We start from the raw sequence: 23,124 nt of genomic DNA on the forward strand, positions 1-23,124 counted from the left end.
CAAAAAAGAAAAAAAAAACTGTCTATTCCTCTTTGGACTGTACTTTCTCTGTAAAGAAATATAAGAACGTTTAGATGTTTAGATTACGGAGGGAGTATTTTTAACTCTCAAGAATTCTACGTTTAATAAGAATATTATTTCAGAAGGACCATGGGTCATGCTATGCGGAAGTTCTTAAATTCGTATAAAATTCACATTAATTCCTATGTCCATGTTTTTTCAAGAATCAGATCTATTATAAAAGTTTATCAAAAGTACAAAGTACCTCAAATATAATAAAATTACATCAAGATTCTGAGACCATCGAACGACCACTAATGCCGTCAGAAAGAGTCATCGCTCCCCTATCAAAACCGGTTTGACCCTGTTGAGGACAGCCGGGACGTGTTCGTCCACGCGCCCCTTATGTCCATGTTATCATAAAGTAAAAAAAGAAGATCAAACATGAGTATACATTTCCATGAATTTTTTAGCATGGCCCGAGAACAAGTGCATCTTGCCTTTTCGCTGCCATGAGCATGGAGGGAAGCAGAGCAAGAAGCCTCCGGCTCCCTGATCCAGTTGGTGGAGAATGAGCCACAAAATCCAAACCCAGTGGACCTCATAATTAGCTGCTTGCTTACACCGAGTGTCACACATGCAAAATGGATAGACCAAAAGCAAAGAAAAATCATTAATATACACTCAACCAACACGGCAGCACAGAGGAGAAAAAAAAAAGAAGCCAAAAATCCAAAAGAGTCACATGACTAATGGGGGCGGCATCACTGCTGTCATTTGCCAATACCGCCCCCTTTATATTCAATCCCCCAACCTCTCCCACCTCCCCCGTCCCACCTCTTCTCTCCCAAGTCCCAACTCAAAGGCAAGAGCAGACCCAGCTCAGGAGAGACAATCAGATCACAGGCTGCCTAATCCTGCTCTTCGTTGGCGGTTTCTGTGCAACCCGCCGAGCTCTTGCGAGAATATTGCAATGGCGTCCACGTCGAGCTCGACGGCGGTGGATGAGAGGGAGCGGAAGCGGAAAAGGGCAGCCGGGGGTGAGTCCACAGCGTCCGCCGGCCCGGGGACGGAGGCGCAGCCTTCCAAGTGGCGGACGCGGCGCGAGCACGAGATCTACTCGTCCAAGCTCTTCGAGGCGCTCCGCCTTGTCCGAGGCGGGTCATCGTCCGCGTCCACGGCGCCGGCGCGTGGCCGGGCCGTGCGGGAGGCGGCCGACCGCGCGCTCGCGGTGGCGGCCCGCGGGCGCTCGCGCTGGAGCCGCGCCATACTCGCCTCCCGCCGCCGGCGCCTGCAGGCCGCCCACCGCGCGCGCCTCCGCGCCCCAGCCACACCGCCCGCGCGCCACTCCTCGGTCGCTGCCGCCGCACAGCCGCAGCCGGGGAAGGCACCGGCGCTGGCGAAGAAGGCGAAGGTGCTGGGGCGGCTGGTTCCCGGCTGCCACAAGCTGCCGTTCCCGGCGCTCCTGAGCGAGGCCTCCGACTACATCAAGGCGCTGGAGATGCAGGTGCGCGCCATGACCGCTCTAGCCGAGGTCCTGGCGAGCGTCTCCTCGTCGTCAGCCTCCGGCAGCTCCTCCTCGCCGGCATGACCCACGCTTCGTGCATGATTCGTGTATTCGTTGTAAATTTCACCCCATCTTCCTCGTGGGTTCGATTAGTTAGCCTCTCCTCTCTAGTTTGTCCTCTTGTTTCTCAAGTTAGTTGAGCGGTTAGTGTGTTGGTGATAATGATGGCACTCTGGTGATTTAAACCATGCTGTAATGCCTCTCTCTCTCTCTCTCTCTCGCTGTCTACTTGTGGAGGCACATTCGTTTTGTTCTATTCTCTTCTCGCTTGGCTTTCTCCTCTCCTCGGGATTCTTTCGTGTGTTTGTTTCTTTTGTTCTCTTTCGATCCCTTCTCTGATAAATGTAACAGGCATGGATAAATGTTCAGAGCGCTCCCTTCGTCGAGTACCGTGTGTTCTTTCCTGCGCGCGGTGCGTTGCATGCATGTCTCTCTTGCTTTCTGTCCATGGGAAACCGCGCTTAACCTCCGAGTGTATGTAACCTTCATCATCTCCTAATCATACTTACCGCGTGATCCTCTGCAACACAAGCCTGGATGAAATGATGTCATGGGTTCTCTGTTCCATCTCGGTAGGTAAATCATGTGTCCTGGAACCCAATCGTGACGCCCGAGCTGCAATGCAGCTATCAAAATCTCTCAAACCGCGACCGACTTGGCACTAATCGATACAGTTGTGCTGGAGCTCGAGATAGCGGCAGCAGAATTTCTCCGTCCATGGCGAGGGGCTTGGCGTTCCTGGAAAAGATAAGAGCTCCCTCGCCATGGGCCATTGTTTATTTCGAAACAGGGAACGGGGAGTGTGGGAGGAACGTGGGGGGAATAAATGGCACGTGGCCGATCTGAGCGGCACGCCGGATTAAACTCAGTGGGGACCAATGCACAGTGAGGAGCGCGGTAAAAAAACAACTCTCGGCCGCGCAGTCGGGACAGAAGAGTCCGTGCCCGTTTTTCACTCGCGTCGCCCTCACTGGCCCCACGCCGTTACAGGCCGCTGGCCCTGCCACGGTACCGGATGGATGGAGGAGGGAGGGAGCCAAAGTACGGCCCTGCCCCTGCGCTAGGCGACAGGAGGAGCGGCTCCCGCCGGTGCACCGTCGAGCCCGAGCCTGCGGAGCTGAGCTGGGTCTTAATGGAGCCGCGGGCCTGCCCTGCAAGAACGGCGTGGTGTCGCTCGGGCCCGGGCCGGAACGGGCCGGCCTCGCGTGTCATCGAGGGCTGAGGCGTCCACGTGGTCCGTACGGGTGGCAGGGATGGGCGGTGTGATGTGGCGCGGCCATGATTGGTCCGTCGCCATGGGCTGGCTGTGCGTGTGTGCGTGCCAGGGGCTACGTGACAAACCGTATGTATCGTGTCCCTCATGTGCCGCCCTCCCAGTACATTTGTCCTCGATCTCCTTCCTGTATTGAGGTATTCAAGTCATCTTTCTCGTCCAACTGTCCAAGTACCTATGCCTACGGTACTGTTTTCGCTGTTTTTCTTACTTTATTTATAGGCTATGCTCACCTGCTACATACTTCCTCCGTCTTAAAATAAGTGTCTCAACTTTATATTAAACATAGTATAAAGTTGTATTAAGGTCAAGACACTTATTTTGGGATGGAGGGAGTACTAAATACGTCGTCGAAATATGTCTTTTTTTTGTGGCGGTCGTCGAAATATGTTAGTATGTTCGCAGAATGTAAATCCACGTAATTTTTTTTACGAAAAAAGCAATCAGACGAAGTCAGATTTTTCAGACTTTCCGGCGAACATGTTTATTGCCGTTGGATGAGGCCACATATCTTGAAGCAAGGGAGGGAATACACCTTAGCTCTAAAAATCGTTCTCTGGAACAGAGCATGGGCATGGACGCTCTTATTTTACAGCCGGCCTCCATCCCACAACACCCATACCTGCACAATGTACCGGGCACCGCGAGCTTCCATTCCTTTTTTTTTTGAGGGACGCGAGCTTTCATTTGGGATACCTGAGATTGCATCCCAGCTGCTTCCCCTTTTCTCTTTTTTACGTGGCGATTTTCACAATTTTTAAAAACAATCATTTGTGGTGTTCATGTGGGAAAAATATCTCCCCTTTTTTTCTTTACACGTGGCAATTTTCCCAATGTTTTAAAACAATCATTTTGTGGTGGGCATGTGCAAATATATGAACTTTTTTTTATTTCTCATACCATGGTTTTTCTTTGTAAATGCTTATTGGAGCATGGAAAATTTAGTGCTTATGCCATGGCATTTTTTATTGAACAAATAATAGTAATTTCATATTTAATCGTTCAATAGACCATGGCAATTTTATTGTAGGAACCATGGCAATCTTATTTTTAAGAACATGTAAATTTTACTAATTAGACCATGACTAAATTATTAATTGGACCATGATAGTTTTATTGTAGATAGCATGGTAACTTTATTATCAAGACCATGACAATTTTATTATAAATACCACGGTAACTTTCTAAATTAGGTCATGTCAATTTTATTATTTAGACCATGACAATTTTATTGTCGCATGCCAACTTTACTGATTAGAACAAGGTAGTTTGATTGCACGTAGCATGTCTTTTAACAACTAATTTCTTTTTGTTTTCAGGACCATAGAAAATTTGTTGAACTTGCTAAGGAAAATCTATTTAACATACCCTGATAAATTATTATTTTATGTAATATCATATTTATTGACATGGCAAATTCCTGTCGTCTCACAAGCAGAATTTGCCATGTGAACACTGCATAAATTTTATAAATTTGAATTTGTTTTTGTTTTCAAGACCATGGAAAATTTGTTGAAACTTGCGAGGCAAATTATTTAACATACCATGGTATTTTTTTATATAAAATATCATATTTATTGACATGGCAAATTCCTGTCGTCTCACGAGCACAATCTTTTTTTAACGCAGAAATTTGCCACGTGAACACTACATAAATCTTATAATTTTGCTATCATTGTACTCCCTCCATTCCCTTATCTAGTGCGAATTAGTTTTTTGCTAGAATTCCACAATGTAGTGCGCGTGAGCTACATTGGACAGCAATTACCCTCAGCTGTTCACAGGAGATGCAACCACATCCACATGCATGTGTACCGAGTGTGTGCAGGCAGGGCTATTGTGGTCCAAAAGTACAAGTCCACGTCATGCCTTGGTTTTGGAGCTGCAAACCATGCACACTACATATTGAACCAGAGGGAGTATGTTAAAGTTGCCATCATGCCATTTATTTTTGGGTCAATTACATTCCAGTTCAGCCCTAAACTCGATTCCACTACTCAGATTTACCCTAATTCCCAAGCCTGCTTACATTTGCTCCTCTTCCGTCTCGCTCCCTTACATGGATACTATTTGGTGCCATTTTCGTCCAGTCAAAGGACTTTGACTGTTTGTGGGGCGTTTACTAGACATTTTTACCCCTATCTTCATATCTCATTTACGTGTGGGACCCACCTAAAGAAGAAGAAAGCTCTTTCTCTTTGTCTCATTGTTTGTCTCAATTACACAAGTCCCTTTCGCCAACATGTGGGACATCAAGCAATCGGGTCCACGTGCCATATCGAAATAATAGTGCAGAGCAGCAGGGGTGAAGCACCCTAGTCAAGGCGTCGGCGTAGTAATGAGCAATGAGGCGTCAAATCATAAAGCTGCACCTTTCTCGCAGTTAAGTTGGAGGGACGAAGTAATAATGCTAAAAAAGAAGTTGGAGGGATGGAGCAACCATCATTTCACTCATTGCTGAATCCGCTTCTCCCTCATCTTTTTCAAGTTAACCACGTGTTGCTTCTACCGTTGTCCCGCCTCATGTGGGACGCAGATCGGCTTGGTAAAGCACTGACACGTGGGACCGCATGTTAGCAAACCGCCAGGCCAACGTCCTCTAAAAATAAGAAACCTCCCCCGCCATCCGCGCTGCAAAATCACCTCCTTTTTACTAATCTCGATACTATAATTTTTTAGATCAATATAATCAAGATTTGTATAGATAGCACACAGGAGCAAAACCAAGTGGTACGGTTAAGGGCATCCACAATGTGTAGCCAAATGTGAAAATAGCTTTTGGCATCGATGGGAACCATTCTGGATGGCGCGCCAAAGCCAGGAACCGAAGCTCCCTAATTGATTGATTGAAGGAATAGAAAAATGCAACCTCTCTCCTCTTTCTCCCGTGCTTGGACGCATGCACAGTATAGAGCACATAGTCTACTCGCCTGTCCTTTCTATCAAAAATCACAAAGTAGTGAGGCATCAAATCACAAAGCATGGACGAAGCAACCATCATTTCACTCTTCGCTGACTCCGCTTCTCCATCGTCTTCTTCAAGAAACCACCTTACCGAACTAAGCTGGACGGACGACGATATTTTTTAGGGTTAAATGACAGTGGGAGAGGCTCCCACTAACTTTGTATTAACTCATATCACAGGGTTACATAGCTTACAGGGTGGGGTTAAGGTCCCCCAAGCCAGGAATAAAACTAAAAGCAAAACCAAGACAGATACACTAATCAGTGGAGGTTACAAAAGGCAAAGGCAAATCACAAGCCTTGGGGGAACATGGAAATGAAGGGGTGTAACTCGTGTTTACAATTGTGAGCAAGTAGCTCCATTAAACTCTTGAAGCGCGCCAGCCAGGAGCTAAAAGAGTGCGGCACTCCCCTAAAATGCTTATTTTTTTCATTCCTTCCAAATACTCCAAGAGGACAACATGAAAATGTCCACAAAGAGAGGCTGGTTCCACTGCTGTTTACCACCACGAATTTAACTGACACTGTTGTCATAGTTAAGCCAATTAATCCCCAATTTGGCCCAACATCGCGTACTGAACGGGCATTGAAAGAAGAGGTGTTCCACAGTCTCCTCCGGGGGTTGGTCACACAACAGGCATGCATAGTTGTTGTGTGTGATGTTATAGTGGCGACGCTTGAGCATGTTTCGTGTGTTCAGGCGATCAACCATCAGGAGCCAGCAGAACACCTTGAATTTGATGGGGCTTTTGGCTTTCCAGAGCAAGACGAAGGCCTCGTCGACCTCCACCTCTCTGAAGCAGTGCTCATATTATTTGCTGGAGGAGAATCAACTAGCAATCGAACAGACCCAAACATCACTCTCCTCCATGTCTAGCGAGACATGAGCAGACCGTTTCTATATCTCTCTCATCTCCTCCCGAGCGTGCATAGAGAGTGGGAGTTGGAACATCTCACTTGGTTCACTGGCCTGCAGAACAGAGCTTACTATTGCATCTTCATCCGTGCATAAGGACAAAGCCCTAGGGAAAGATTGCATCAGAGAGTGTTCATCCCCATCACTGAGACACAAATCTTTCCAGAAGAGAGAAGAGGAGCCATCTCCAATCACCACCGACGTGATCCCTCTGAAAATATCACTATGTGATATAACATCACGCCACCAAAACGAGCCAATCGCGTTGCAAGTGTGTGGTACTTTATCAAAGTAGTAAGCACTCCATATGAGGGAAACCCAAGGTACATCTTCTTTATTATAGAACTTGAAGAGGTGCTTGAGTAGGAGGGCCACATTTTGAGTATTGATGTCAATAATGCCCAGGCCTCCTTTCTTCTTCGGTCTGCAAACCAGGTCCCAGGCTACCAAGGAGTTTGATTTGACACCATCATCAGTGTTTTTTGCCCAGAGACAATACTGCACAACTTGTCTAGATGCTCAACCACCCGGGGAGGCAATTTGATGGTACACATGGCATAGATGAGCATAGAAGTGATCGCAGAGTTGACCAACGTGAGTTTTGCACTGGTGGACATCAAGGACAAGGCCGTTGACAGTTTCCTCTCAACACTATGGACCAGTGGCATAAGATTGAGCACAGATGGTCTAGTGGTCCCCATGGGAAGACCAAGATAGGTGAACGGCATCGTGCCCATCATGCAACCAAAGATGCGAGCTAACTCATCCGTTTTACCTTGGGACATGTTGATCGGGATGAGAGTGGACTTGTCAAAGTTAATCTTGAGGCCTACCGAGTCAGCATAATCCACAAGAATAGCTTTCATAATGGCAGTTTGAGTCGAACAGGCAGGCACGAGAAGAATTGTATCATCAGCGTATTGCACAATTGGGTAGTCGGACACACTGGGTGAGGGGAAGGGCAGGTGGATTAACTAGCGCATGAAGGCATCATTGATGGCCGCTTGCAGCAAGTCCGTGGCAAGCACGAAGATCAGGGGCAACAGGGGATCACCTTGGCGCATGCCACATTTGCATTTGAATTTCCTACCCGGGCAACCATTTAAAAGAACTAAAGAACTCCCCAAACAAAAAATTGATTTCATCCAACCAAGACATTTCTCATCAAACACCATATGCTTCATAATATTCATCATCGGCTCATGTTCAATTGTGTCAAACGCTTTGGCAAAATCCAATTTTAACAGAGCAATCTCTCGTGAAGAAGTTTGACATTGATGGATGAACTCGAAAGTCCAGGCCAAGCAGTCGTGGATAGTTCTCCCTTTGAGGAAGCCATATTGGTTCCTGTGCACAATTTTCAGAATCATTTTCTGCAGGTGATTAGCAAGCAACTTGGTGACAATTTTGAGACAACAATTTAGCAGTGTGATCGGTCTATAGTCATTAGCAGATTCACGCGAGGACGTCTTGGGAATTAGGGTGATGTACCCATCACTGATACTAGTAATATCCAGCCTGCCCTCATAGAACTCATCACATAATTTGTAAAAGTCCCCCTTAACAGTCGACCAACAGCTCTTCAAGAAACACCCATTGAAGCCATCGGGTCTGGGTGCTCGATCAGGTGGCATACTGCGCACCACCTCATCAATCTCACAATGGGAGAAAGGGGATGAGAGTTCTTCCAAACCCTCCACCCTTCGTATGATTCTGCTGAGGTCAAACTTCATGGTGGTGGGTTTTGATGTTCCCAATCTCTCCTTGTAAGCATTGTATAGGATCCCCTCTTTACCTGCATGATCAAGCACAACCACGTCACCATGATGCAAGGACACAATGGAGTTGTGTCTGTACCTCTTAGTCGCTAGAGCCTGGAAGAGCTTAGTGTTTTCATCTGCAAATCTGAAATACTGTATTGTGCATCTTTTCCTCCAATATTCATTCTGGTGGCGAAGCAACTCATTCAGATGTTTTTTGAGAACACATCTAAATTTTGCTTCCAGAGGAAAAAGGCCCCTTTGATCTTCTAAGGTATCAAGGAAAAGCAAGACCTCATTGCTGTTACATATCAAGATCCTGAGCCTGGAAATCCCTTTGCTCCACTGTTTGAGATCATACCGCAGGTTTTGAGTTTTTTGCATATGAGAGAGGCTGAGTTTGGGGAAAAACAAGGCTTGGACCAAGAACGTTGAACAACCTTCGAGAAGCCAGGCAGATTGATCCACAAGTCCTCGAATATGAATAATTTAGATTTGGGGATCTTAGACTCAATTGTAACCACACAAGGTATGTGGTCAGTCACTGGTTTGCCCATGGGCATCACCACAGTATTTGGGAGGGAGGTGGTCCAGTTGTAGGAGGTGAAAAACCAGTCAAGCTGCTCTAGAAGCGGGTCTTCTTGCATATTACTCCATGTAAAAGATCTCCCTTTAATAGGAAGTTCCACCAACAAATGCACCCTACTGATTTCATTGAACAACGACATATCATTGGCATTCCCCCCAGGCTTTTTTCTATTAGTGGTTGATCTGATGAAGTTAAAGTCTCCTAAGAGTAGCCGGTTTTCATCATCAGGAATATGCAGGTCAAAAAGCAATGAAGTAAAGTTAATTCTCTCTTGTCCAGCACATGGGTCGTAAACATTAACTAGATTCCAGGTATCAGCCGATTGTGTAGAGACAATTGAAATCCCAACAAGAAAAGAACTAACATGCCATGGAGAGCCACTAGTGCAGGATGCTGCTAATGCGACACTATGATCAAAGACCCTTTGACGAAACTGTGTGCGATGCATTAATCACAAACAGTGGTGTAAAAAACCCGTCAAAAAAGGTGCAACACGTTTGCGATGATGGATGCATTAAACACGGTTCAGATTTTAGTTTTGTGTGTGATGTAGGGCATACGATTCAGTGCAATTAACTATTTGCGATGAGGAGCAACAGAAGAAACGGGCAGCCAGATGAAGGTGTGTGTGCGATAAACATCATACGGTTCACTAGGATGAATTTTTCGTGATTAGGCAACACAAAAGAAATGGTCAGCCAGATCAAGGTGTGTGCGATATACGACACGCGGTTCACTCGGATGAACTGTTTGTGTTGAGACAAGAGAACATAAACGGTTCAATATAACAAGATGTGTGTGATACGCGGCAAATCGGTCTGTAACCAGAAATGTGTGCGAAGACCGATAATAACATAGTCAATTGCTGCTAATAAGACTGTGTGTTGTGCGATGGGATTGCATACAGAACAACAACATATAATATGTACACACTTATAAGGACATGGTTGCATAACAAAATTAAACATCCACTTACATAGGTGGCTACTACAACCATGGTATTTGCACACACCAAAGTAAATTATTACAAGCATAATTGCATAGGTGGCTACTACGCGCATGCCACACACACCAAAGTAAACTATATATTACATGCATGATTAACTAGCATACATGATCATCTGATCATCATCTACTGCTTGTGACGCTTGCTCTGCTTGTGGCTCGATCCGGGCTTGTCGATTTAGGTAAGGAGGCACTTCCTCATGTCAACGGTCCACCTGTGCATCTTGTATCATGTGTACACGCACTTGGCTACGAACCTGAGGTGAGGTTCATCCAGTCACCACATCCAGGCCTTGTGCCAGGATACGGGACTTGTTCTCTGTGCATCCTACATCTTTTTGTAGTAGGGGTCGATGATGGCCGAGGTGAGTTCAACCAGGGAGTCCTTCTTCGTGCTGCCCAGACCCTATAGTGCTCACGGATTTCAACAAAGTTCTTGCAGGCCAAGCCCATAACCCCGAGCGCTTTTACATCGTCGGTGGTTTCCACTGTAGCAAACTTGTAGTCGGTGCTGTTGACAACCTGGCGAAATAGACGCAAGACTCTGTGGCCATGCAATAGTGGTAGATGAGGACATGATGGCGCACACACAACTTGGTGACGACAACCTTCTGATCTTTGCCGGGAAGACCGGCGGTGTACTGGAGGTCGATGCTGACCACCTTGTACTTCTCTCCAGCAAGCAACTGCTCAACGGTGTTAATGTAGTTGTCCACCACGGCCAGGTCGATGGTGTACACCACCGAGAGATCCGTCTCCCTCGCGTGGGTCTCCACTTTACGCTCGCCGAACTCCATCGGAGCGCCGCTAGACATCCCCTCTCTATATGTCATCGTGGGTGTGCTTGTTGTGTTGTGGGATGCGATCAAAAGGTTGAAGAGACTAAGGTTATAATGGACGCAGGAATTAAAGGGGAAGCCGGACGGCCTGGAATATCGATCGGCACGCCCTAATGGCAGTTGTAATTCGCAGTGCGTAACTCCATCGTGCCGCACGTAACTACATCGCATGGCAACGCGCGCGGCGCAAGCGCATGCATATGAGGCCCCCGACGTGATCGTGCGCGGGCCCAACCGCTGGCAGAGCGCATGTGAAGGGACGTGAGCAAAGCGCTCCGCGGTCGCCTCAACCGAGCAGTTGAACACACAAGGAAAAGCTGTCCACAACCCGAGCGCGCCGACGGCGCCTAACGGCAAGCACAACGCACTGTGGCGCCTAACGGCGAGCACATCACACTGCGGCGCCTAACGGCGAGCACAGCGCACCACGGCGCCTAACGGTGAGCAGAGCTTGCCGAGGGACGCGAGTAGAGGCCGGCACAGTGATACGTGGCAAATAAGACAAACTGTGCGAGCGATGTCGGAGACATCAAGCATGAATCAGATTAGAGTTGCGTGTGCGATACGTGGCATACAGTTGATCCATCCTAGCTGTTTGTGATGGAATAAGTCGTGTGTGTGGTGGGCAAACGCTTGCTGGTATATAACCTTAAATTTAACCAACAAAATGTTAATGATGTTACAAAAATTATATAACTGGAAACTATGCCCAAATACGAATCCAACGATATAATCTTTGGCGACATGCATTCGTATTTTATTAATTAAATCATACTTATAAATCAGGACGGGGGTATAGTAGGTAATTAAATCACAAACGTTTTTTTATTAAACATATGTGTACGTGTCCTTTCGTCCTCCTCCCGCATTTCTTGTCACCCTGCTGCCGTAGACGGTTGGAACTCAAGCTTGAGCAGTGCGCGGGGGCGTTCTTTTGGCCAAACGGTGGTGAGTGTGCCCGTTCCCGCGCAACCGTGTAGGTTTCCATGCAAGCTTCCCGCCCAACTTGGTGAAATCCCCCAAAATCTCAATGCTTACTAGCCTACTATATAAACTCTCATGGCCGGCGAGTCCTGCGTCGCATTTTCCCCTCCCTCCCTATAGCTTATCTCCTTTGCTTCTCCCACAATCGGCAATGGCACCGGACCGTCGTCGTCGCTCAGCCACTCCGCCATCATCAAAGCACAGTTCTAGCTGGGAGGCTACACCGCGGCGGCGGCGTAGTCCCCGCGTAGTGTAGTGCACGTGGCGTCCCTGTTGGGTGTGCGCGGAAGACCCAGCACATGCTCGGCCACCGGTACCCGTCAGCAGCTATTGCCGGCCGCCGTTGCCGCCATAGCTCCATCGAAAGTCAGGTCCATCGCCCACTCTGTCGCCACGATCCAAAGGAGGGAGGTGGCCGCCACCCCACTGCCGGCCACCGTGGCCATCACCCGCTCCGCCACCGTGGCCCGAAGGCGGGAGGTGGTGGTTGTGGCCACCACCCCATCATAGGCCGCTGTGGCTGCCAGCCCACTGTCGACTACCGAGATCATCACCCACTCCGCCACCACCGCCCGAAGGAGGGAGGTAGAGGTGGAGGCCCACACGTGTGGCAGCGACCTTGCACGCTACATCGAGTTCCTACGGGAGGAGGAGGAGCGCCTCGTCGAGCATGCAAAGAGCCTTACCACCACCGTGGCCGTGGCACATGCCGACGCAAAGACAAGGAATCAGGAGATCTACGAGCAGTCCGACCGCTTTGAGAGTGGTCGACTAGAGCGGATGAGGGCGTTTGAGGTGAGCGTCGTTGAAGGTGCAGTAGCGGCAGGCACCGTATTGTAGTTGTCCAGCTTGTCGGTAGGCTCGTCCTCCTCTTCCTCTTACTGAGTGCACTCGGCAGAGGAGAGGCTACCGGAAGTAGTATAAAGCCCCTCCGTAGTAGTATTTAGGGGCTATTTTATTCAGTTCATCTGACTATAGATGTGTTGGAACTGTACAATGTACTTAAAATTAGCTAGTATATATAGTTGAACTAGCTATTTCTGTACATGGTTGGCTACAATTGGGGAAACGTTTGGTCGGTTCAGCTGTCGAGTTGAACTGTTTGTATAAATTAAGCACGACTGCTTAATCCATGAATGAAATCTATGCTTAATTACTGAATTTTAGTTGCAAAGATTAGATAGTGCTAGTGAGTTTTAGCTGCATATTTTGACAAATCCCGGTGTTACAAGTATTGACAAATGGCAATGTTACTAGATCAACAAATGTCAATCTTTCTAGTTTGACAAATGGCCATATACCCAATATGACAAATGCAAATCTTACCAAATTGTCTGTACGTGGTTGCACACGGGTCATCCGAAAAAACAGTTTGCATTGAAGGGAGGTAGAAATCTTGCTTGCCAAATTTTCTCTTGGCTTAGCGCCGAAGTTTCGCTTTTCATACCTTATTCAATTTGAACCGTTTGCATTGAAGAGATGCACAAATCCTGCATAGTGAATTTTCCCTTGGCTTACTGCGGAAGACCATAGCTCTCACTTTGCATACAAGTGTTCTATCTAAAACGTTTGCGCTGAAGAGCTGCATAAATCCTGCTTTGCACATTTTCCCTTGCCTTACTGGGGAAGCTGTCAGTGTACATATGGGTGTTCTATCTAAAACATTTGCGATGTTAGAGTGGCAGCTAGTTGTTTCAAAATGCCTTTGTTGACTGTTATTCAAGTGCGCCTTATCTCGAAATGGACACGAAAATTACCACAACATGTCGGGTGCCATTCCATGATAGCATGCCAAGTTTCATGAATTTCAAACAAGTTTTGGATTTGCTAGAATTTAAAAACAAAGTATCTCAACGTTTTGCCGGCAATCAATAGTGCCCTAGTGTTTGCAATTCATTCCTATTTCTTGCATGGGACCTAAGCATGCACCCAAGGACACAGATTTGATTTTTAACCAATTTATATGCACTGGAGCATGTGCATGTAGTTCAAATTTGAATTATGCACGTAAAATGCCTAGAAAACCCAGCTAATGTATAAAAATGTCCAAACGAACCCCGAAAATTTCCAAAATTTAACACAACACTCTTGTTGTTCTATGTTGACACTAGAATTTTTTTTGAAAGCAATAACAGGCAACGGGTATCGTTTCGTTCCCAAAGGTGGCACGTTCCCTACCGAAACCATCAGGCTTGTTGTGAGAACCTCTGGTTTGTGAGATGCTTATACCCAAACCTGCCCCAAATGGGACAAAATATTTACCACGACATGTAGGGTGCCATTCCATGATAGAATGCCAGGTTTCATGAATTTCAGATGAGTTTTGGATCTACTAAAATTTAAAAAGCAGGTATCGCAATGTTTGCGGCCGAGTGACGGTGGTAGGGTGTCTGACATTCATTCCCATTTCCTGCATGAGACCTAAGCATGCAACCAAGGACGCATATTCGATTTTTCAACCAATTTATATGCATTAGAGCATGTGCATGTAGTTCAAATTTGAATTATGCACATAAATGCATTGAAAACTCAATTAATGCATAAGAATGTCCTAACGAACCCCGAAAGATTCCAAAATTTAACACAACACTCATGTTGTTCTATGTTGACACTAGAGAAAAAATTGAAATCAAGAAGAGGCAACGACTATCGTTTCGTCCAGAAAGGTGAAACATTCCCTACTGAAACCATCATGCTTGTTGTGGGAAGCTCTGGTTTGTGAGAAGCTTATACCCAAACCTGCCCCAAATGGGACAAAACAATTACCACGACATGTCGGGTGCCATTCCATGATAGCATGCCAGGTTTCATGAATTTCAGACGAGTTTTTGATTTTCTAGAATTTAAAAACCAGGTATCTCAATGTTTGCGGCCGAGTGACGGTGGCAGGGTGTTTGACATTCATTCCATTTCCTGCATGGGACCTAAGCATGGAACCAAGGACACAGATTTGAATTTTCAACCAATTTATATGCATTAGAGCATGTGCATGTCGTTCAAATTTGAATTATGCACATAGATGCATTGAAAACTCAATTAATGCATAAGAATGTCCTAATAAACCCCGAAAAATTCCAAAATTTAACACAACACTCATCTTGTTCTATGTTGACACTAGAGAAAAAATTGTAATCAAGAAGAGGCAACGGCTATTGTTTTGTCCAGAAAGGTGAAACGTTCCCTACCGAAACCAGCAGGCTTGTTGTGAGAAGCTCTGGTTTGTGAGAAGCTTATACCCAAACCTGCCCCAAATGGGACACAGCATGTTGATGCCGCTCCATGATAGCATGCCATGTTTCACGAATTTCAGACGAGTTTTGGATTTACTAGAATTTAAAAATTAGGTATCTCAATGTTTGTGGCTGAGTGACGGTGGCAGGGTGTTTGACATTCATTCGCATTTCTTGCATGGGACCTAAGCATGCAACCAAGGAGACCGATTTGAATTTTCAACCAATTTATATGCATTAGAGCATGCACATGTAGTTGAAATTTGAATTATGCACATAAATGCATTGAAAACTCAATTAATACATAAAAATGTCCAAACGGACTCCGAAAAATTCCAAAATTTAACATAACACTCCTGTTGTTCTATGTTGACACTAGAGCAAAAATTTAAATCAAGATGAGGCAACAGATATTGTTTCGTCCAGGAAGGTGAAACGTTCCCTACCGTAACCATGAGGCTTGTTGCGAGAAGCTCTCTTTTGTGAGAAGATTATACCCCAACCTGCCCCAAATGAGACAATATTTTTACCACTGCATGTTGCTGACGTTCCATGATAGCATGTCAAGTTTCATGAATTTCAGACGAGTTTTAGATTTACTAGAATTTTAAAACCATGTATCTCAATGTTAGCAGCCGAGCAACGGTGGCAAAGGTGTTTGGCATTCATTCCCATTTCTTGCATGGGACCTAAGGTTGCAACCAAGGACACACATTTGATTTTTCAACCTGTTTATATGCACTGGAGCATGTGCATGTAATGCAAATTTGAATTATGCACATGAATGCATAGAAAACTTAGTTAATTTATAAAAATGTCCATGCGAACACCGAAAAATCCCAAAAAATTGCACAATACGCCTGTTGTTCTATGTTGACACGAGAAATTTTTTGAAAGTAAGAAGAGGCAACATATATCATTTTGTCCCCCAAGGTGGCACGTTCCCTACCGAAACCATCATGCTTGTTGTGACAGAAGCTCTGGTTTGCGAGAAGCTTATACCATAACTTGCCCCAAATGGGACAATATTTTTTTACCCCAGCATCTTGATGCCGTTCCATGATAGCATGCCAAGGTTCATGAATTTCAGACGAGTTTTGTATTTACTAGAATTACAAAAGCAAGCACCTTAATGTTTGCCGGAGAGCCACGGTGCCGTGGTGTTTGAAATTTATCCCCATTTCTTGAATGGGACATAAGCATCAACTCATGGACACATATATGATTTTACAAACCATTTTGGTGCACCGGAGCATGTGCATGTGGTTTAATTTTGAATTGTGCACTTGAAATGCCTGGAAAACCAAGTTAATGTATAAAAATGTCCAAACGAACCCTGAATAATTCCAGTTTTTTTGACGACACACCTATAGTTGCATGTTCACTACAGATAGAAGTTCTAGAAATTCAAACACCATCCTTTGCAGCCGTGACCCCATTATGTAATTCAAATCAAGATGAAAAATCAAGTAGATCGCACACAGTTTATTATCACCAACCGTGTGAGATGTAGTACAAAATATCCTAGATCACGGTTGGTGTATAGTACGCCTATGGCTTACGCGAGAAGGTGCATTGGCTACAGTCCACAGCGGTGTGTCAAGCACACTAGCTCGCTCCCCAAATATCATTTCACTGTTCAATCATCACCGGTGAAAGATGGGGACGTGGAACCGCGTCACGAGGGAAACTTCGGCGGCCCACTCCGGTGAGAGCGCGGCCGCAGCCGCCATGCGCGTGCTAACAAGGTGCATGAGCGCGACCGTAATCTGCGATCGGGCGGCCAAGGCAGCCCAAACGACCGCTGTTGCTTCTCACGTGGCGGCAGCAACATCTGCCCCGGGGATAGCAACTGGCGAGAGCGGCACAATAGTTGTCCATTCCACAGCGGCAACCTTAGCCCTGATGGAGGCTGCCCATGACCATGTCGAGGCCGTGCACGCCTAGATCGTGGCGGTCACCGCACAAATCGAACGAAGCTTCTCCGACAACGGTCGGCAACCCACGGCCGAAGAGTTGGAAATCGCCGAGAGCATTCGAGCAGCCGTCCGTTCCTCCGCCGCATACCTTGTGATGACAGAGCCCGTCCAAGTCCAGATCGCGGCTTCCCATGCCCAACTTGTGGTGGCCTTTTTCAAAGAGATGGCGGACATGGATGCCGAGATGCTCGCCAAGTATGGTGCGATGGATGTCATGGAGCCCCTTCCCCAGGAGACCGTCGGGCGCGAGCTGGACATGGAGGAGGCGGCGGAGATCGACGAGCACTAGCCGTAGTAGTACTCTTTGTTTTGTTTAATTAAGAGCGTCGGTCTTTAATTTGTTAGAGTAATGTTTAGGCCAGCTAGCTCTGTTTAATTGCTGAACTTGCTCGATTAAGAAGTGTGGATGTGCTGTAGTCTCCTTTGTGTACCCAAATTATGCAATGACGTGGATGACCACTGTAATAGGGAAATTGGAACCAAAATTTTTGACGTTCCAACATCACACACGGGTTAAGCTATCTGAATCATTTGTGATGTTCACATATCGTACACAGTACTGAATAAGGGATCATGTCTGATGACACTTTGCGTGCTAGTTTTTTTGCTGAACCGATTCAAAATTTTCGGCTTCCGTGGAAATATCTACCTCCCCGCCCCTCCCCCTTACCAAAAGCCACATTTCCCCTGTTTCTGCCTTCCTTTCCAAGTTGAAACCTTCACTCCTTGCTTGCAGTGTCGCCCCCCTCGCTGGTGACCCTCCTTCATGCTGCTCGGCCTCATCTATCGAGGTAGGTAATCCACACCAGACCCCCATCCTCGTCCTCCTTCCACATCCCACATGCCCCGACCGCCGGTGCGGCACCTTCCACCCAAATCACCGACCCCTCCACCAAATAAGCACCGCCCTAAGCCATGGTGCATGCAGTATAGCCAGAAGCTCAAGGAGCATTTGGCAAACAAGCAAATCGTGGCCGCACGTGCGGATGAGGTCGCGATGGCTGCCATTTCGTGCCGACCCCCAGATCTTGGAGGAGCACCTCGTCGCCGAGGCCACCGTCGATGCCTCGCGCGCCGACGGCGTGACACGGTTGGTTGCTTTAAACGATAGTTCGTGGCGTTTTCTCGAGGCCACCCTCGGTGCCTTCGACGAAGACTACGAGGTGTATTCTCAGCGTGCCCGTGCTTACCTCAACTCGAGAGCCCGTGCTATCCTAGAGCGGCTTAGGCAACTCACCACTACGACGAGGGCTCCCACGATGTGAAGGCCTCGCCCTCTTCCATGTCCAAGGAGCCAATCGTCATCGATATCTCCGACAATGAGGAGTAGCTTGTCTTACTAGCTCACTACAAGGACCCATGTTCAGTTTGCTAGCTACTGCCTTTCCTTAACAAATTCTAGTGAATTATGCTATCTACTTTTACCATGCAATCTGTTGCTCTAGTGTATATGTTCTATATGTCGTGCAATATGGTGATCACTATTAACTATTTGATTAATTAGTTATCGTGTTCAGTTAACTATTTGGTTCAATTCTGCAAATGTGATGTTCAATCTTCAGGGTGCAATTTTGTGTTGTCTTCCATGTGAGAAATAAATCGAATTTTTCTTTACAAAATACATGAGAAACAAATCCAATTGCTATATTTCCAAGTTGTGAAGCATGCTTGGTTTGGTTAACTATTTGATCTTCTAGTATGTGTTACATTGTGCAATGTGGTGCTCAGCTAACGTTTGGTTCATTTGTTATGGTGTTTAGTAAACTGTTTTGTTCCATTCCGCAATGTGATGTTCAATTGTTGTAGGTGCATTCAGTTATTGTATACCATGTGAGAAATAAATCGAATTTGGCTGTACTAAATACATGAGAAACAAATACATTTGCTATATTTCCAAGTTGTTAAGCATGCTTGGTTTGGTTAACTGTTTGATCTTCTATTAGGAGTATGTTATATTGCGCAATGTGGTGCTCAGTTAATGTTTGGTTCATTTGTTGTGGTGTTTAGTTAACTGCTTGGTTCAATTCTGCAATGCAATGTCCAATTGTCGTGGGTAGAATTTTGTATTGTTGTGCATGTGAGGAATAATCGAATTTGGTTGCACTTAATACATGGGAAACATATACAATTGCTATATTTCCTAGTTCTTAATCATGCTTGGTTTGGATAAATGGGTTTTCCATGTGGCTTGAATTAATCTGATGAATCTACAATGTGCTTATTTTTCATCAACATATTTTATTAATAGCATGCGAACCCTCACTTAACCTGATCACTAACTACCTTATATGTGTTGTAGGTAAGCAATGGGAAGCACTGAGGTTTACAATCGAGGTTTGCAAATGCATGGTCCTTTGTCTAATAGCACATTATTGTGCAATTACAGGAACCATTCTAATACTTAGGTTTTAAACAATTTGGTCTTGCACATGTAGGTCGTGCTGTCAGAGGTTTTGACCTGCTTTTCCACCCTTTCTGCATATGGGGAAATGAGTTGTCCATGAATATCAGTCAAGTCAAGAAACTCAGAAAGATTGTTAGGATAAAGAAGTTAGCGACAAAAAACAACAAGATCTTTGTCTGCACAATGAAGAAGACATCAGTTCACTACAGGATGGTACTAATTATTATACCTTGTCTTTTTTATTCCCTTGCCCCATTTCCAATATAGAGAAGATATTTATGCACATCCTTGTTTTCAGGCCTTTCCAAAGCAGTTCACTGATGATTACCTCTCAAACCACCTATATGGTCAGGAGGCGAGGAAGGTATTCATACAACACCCATGGTTCAATATTGAAGTGTTCCTGAAGAGTACGAAGGACGGATGGTCAATCATCTACAGGCACTTGCCTAAAGTTGCAAAGACCTTCAACATCAATGAAGGCTCAATATTCGCCTTCCGCTTCAACAATTTTCCCGATGAGATGCATCTGTCTATGTACCGTCTATGATGCTAATTTCAAAAGGTTCTAGATGTTTCATGTGAAACTTGGTGCTGGTGCAGTTGTGTAATGGGGTAGCTGAGTGCTGAAGCAATATCATGTTGTAGTCTGATGTATTTCAATTATGAAATCCTACTTCCTTAATATGGGAATGAAATATATCATGTGTTTAATATGAATGTCAATTAGATTAATAAATGGATTTAATAATAGGGCAATTAGCCTGCTAATGGCGACTTAGCTTGCTAATTGGTTTTTTCTATTGCAAATGGTTATTGAGAAAATACCATGGGAGATGACCTAGGGCAATGCACACAGTTTCTAGGAATAAACCGTGTTCGATCGATGAACAATGACACATGACATTCTCTTCAAAACTGTTTGCATTAGGCCACCTTGCGCAAACATTTACCACATAAAAACTATGTGTGATGGACAGTCTTTGCCACACAATTTCTTCTATGCACCGTGTGTGATGCATTCAATAATGCAAACAATAAAGTTGTTAATATTGTGTGTGATGGCAACACTATCACAAACGATTTAACGGGGAAAATTGTGAGTGATGTACCTGCGAAAGGAAACGTTTTCCTTGGAGTGACTGTATGGGATGTATATACGAATGGAAACGTTCAGCGGGGACTGACTATGTGGGATGTACTTATGACTGGAAACAATTTCACCTGTATAATTGTATTTTTTGAGCACTACTATATGTATAATCGTATTTGCTCGTTCTGTCGCTCACGACCTCATTTTGCCGAGCGTGTCTGCCAGGAGGGCATATCCTCGACGGTTTTTGGGTCGTGTGGGAAGGACACCCTATCGCCCACACTCACTTGGCGATGGTTCCAAATGCCGTCGCGGAAAGGGTTTAAAAACTGGTTGTATAGCACCGACGCATACCAGTGAGCCAGAGAAAACATAACTATTCCAAATAGTAATAATGCCACCAGATGCACCAGATGAGGGAGCAAACACAAATTTATCCAAGCGCTTAGGGAAGAAGGTTTTAACGAAAGCTAAATCAAAAGATTCCCGCTTAGTTTCCTGAATACAAATAACCGCACAATCACTGGACTCAATCGCATTTCTTAAAGCCAAAAGTTTCTTATCGGAGTTATTCCCTCTGATATTCCAGGAAAGCACGTTCCAAGACTTATTCATCTCCTAGAGCGGAGGGAAGAGTTGGGGCAACTGACTACTATCCATCAAGCAACTTGTCTTCAGTAATATCTTTAGGTGGAATCCCACAGTGTGAGCCCATGCTATGAATTTCTTCAACTGACATTGGCGGTGGAGGGATCTCTCTGTCAGACATAGGAGCAGCAGCCATGGATGTGATCTTGACACTGGGAGTCACACGTGGCTAGACCCTAGACTTAGTCTGCTTGGTATCATTGATCTGACAGAGCTTAAAACCATCTTACTTGTTAGTACGAGTACTGTGCCTGACAGCATTGAAGTCCAAAGGCACTTTATTTTTACATGAGGAAGCCGCAACAACATTGGAGGAAGAAGCTAGAACTTGCAGTGCCTTCCCCTGAGTAGAAGAGGCTACATCAGTCAGGTCCTGTGATCGGTCCACCACCACCAAGTCAACTGCAGCAAACTGAATGACGCGCCCCAATGATGAACTTTGTTGCAAAGATCTTAGAGAGAAAATCAGGTTTAGGGAAGAGCAAATCCCTCATAAACTGACCCAAACTCTGTAAATGGTCTCTGATGATTTCAAATGGGTTCAGAGGAAAGATAACACCTCCAATGAAAGGATTTTCCACCAAAGCAGGTGTGTAAATCCTCTTGAACATCTGTCCCATCCAAAGAAGAAGATCAACATCAGAGACAACAACAATAGTGACCGAAGCACCTCCTGCTTTGAAGAACAACATCCGAGCAGCAGGATTGCCGTTAACAAAAGCATCAGCCACGGCCTCCACCGACTCAACCTCAGACGCAGAGGACCACGCATCAGACAAGTTATCAGTTACATTATGTTCAGGGTATATCCCATCCATCAGAGATGGGCCATCATACTGAAAGAAGCTTCTGAAAATGAAACCAGAGTAAGGTGGAGGTATAACTGGCCACATCCTCCACCCATTTGCCTACAGTTCCTCTTGAGTAGGGGCATGAGCCTCCCAAGCAACATTATTAATAGCATTTTGAGCCTCGATCTCCTCAATCCTAGCTTGCTGCAGAAGTGTGTAATAGGGCAATTCATATGGATGAGGAGAAGCATTAAGCAGGGGAGGAGCCTCTTCAGTACCAACTAGACCAGATATTGTTTTTCTACCATTAAGAACATAAACAGGAACTGACCAAGAACGTCCAAGCCCAGGTAGCATACCAACTCTGGTGATCAAAAGACTGAGGGACTTTAGCAATGTCCTTAATGTGACACTTGACCAGGACTCTCGCTTTGTTGTGCCCAGGGTGTGGCCAAACCAACAGTTTCCCGAAATGAGACACAACTTTATGGATATAATGCTCAGTCTAATAATCCATCGAAAAGCTAAAAACATGACCCAAACTTCATATTCAAAAGCAGGCATGCGCATATTAATCCCTTCATCATGCGGAACCAGAGAGAAGTTGGAATCATCCATCAGAGCATGAGGTCCCTCTCTAATCGCAGCATCTCTATTTTCCATATCAGAGAACAAAACACAACCTATCCCAAGAGGGTACAAAAGACCATCCAAAAGCTCATACTCAAGATCCTCTATGATAATACGGCAAACCTGAGCCAGCCACATCTCCTTCTGATGATCAGGAATAGGAGGGTCAACAGTAACAATGGCGTACCTATTGTGATTGAGTGGTGGGTCATCGACCACCATGACCTACCTCTGAACCCGATGATCTGGTCCTCTTTCAAAGGACGATCCCGCCAGCACAAAGGCAAATAGATGAACTAGGATGTTCGCCATGATGATGGTCGGTTGGGTTGCTGGTCCAGAGGATGAACCAAATTGAAGCGAAGGAGGCAACTGGCTTGCAAGGGAAGATTGAGGTGTTGAGCTCGAGGTGGAAGGAACAGAGCTGGATTGGTGGTTTTGACAGGAGGAAA

At 45.7% G+C, this 23,124-nt stretch overlaps 1 protein-coding gene across 1 annotated transcript; it reads left to right on the forward strand.

Moving 5' to 3' along the window:
• The first annotated feature begins 786 nt into the window (after positions 1–786).
• On the forward strand, positions 787–1,953 carry LOC119290637 (transcription factor bHLH148-like). The gene has a single exon (XM_037569255.1). The coding sequence runs from the start codon at positions 974–976 to the stop codon at positions 1,589–1,591; it is 618 nt and encodes a 205-aa protein (XP_037425152.1). The 5' UTR covers positions 787–973; the 3' UTR covers positions 1,592–1,953.
• The last annotated feature ends 21,171 nt before the right edge of the window (positions 1,954–23,124 follow it).

Source organism: Triticum dicoccoides, chromosome 4B (genome assembly GCF_002162155.2).
Source record: "Triticum dicoccoides isolate Atlit2015 ecotype Zavitan chromosome 4B, WEW_v2.0, whole genome shotgun sequence".
NCBI classification, from domain to species: domain Eukaryota; kingdom Viridiplantae; phylum Streptophyta; class Magnoliopsida; order Poales; family Poaceae; genus Triticum; species Triticum dicoccoides.

Coding starts and splice junctions, on each gene's coding strand:
- LOC119290637 (XM_037569255.1), top strand. CDS start 974: ATGGCGTCCACGTCGAGCTCGACGGCGGTGGATGAGAGGGAGCGGAAG.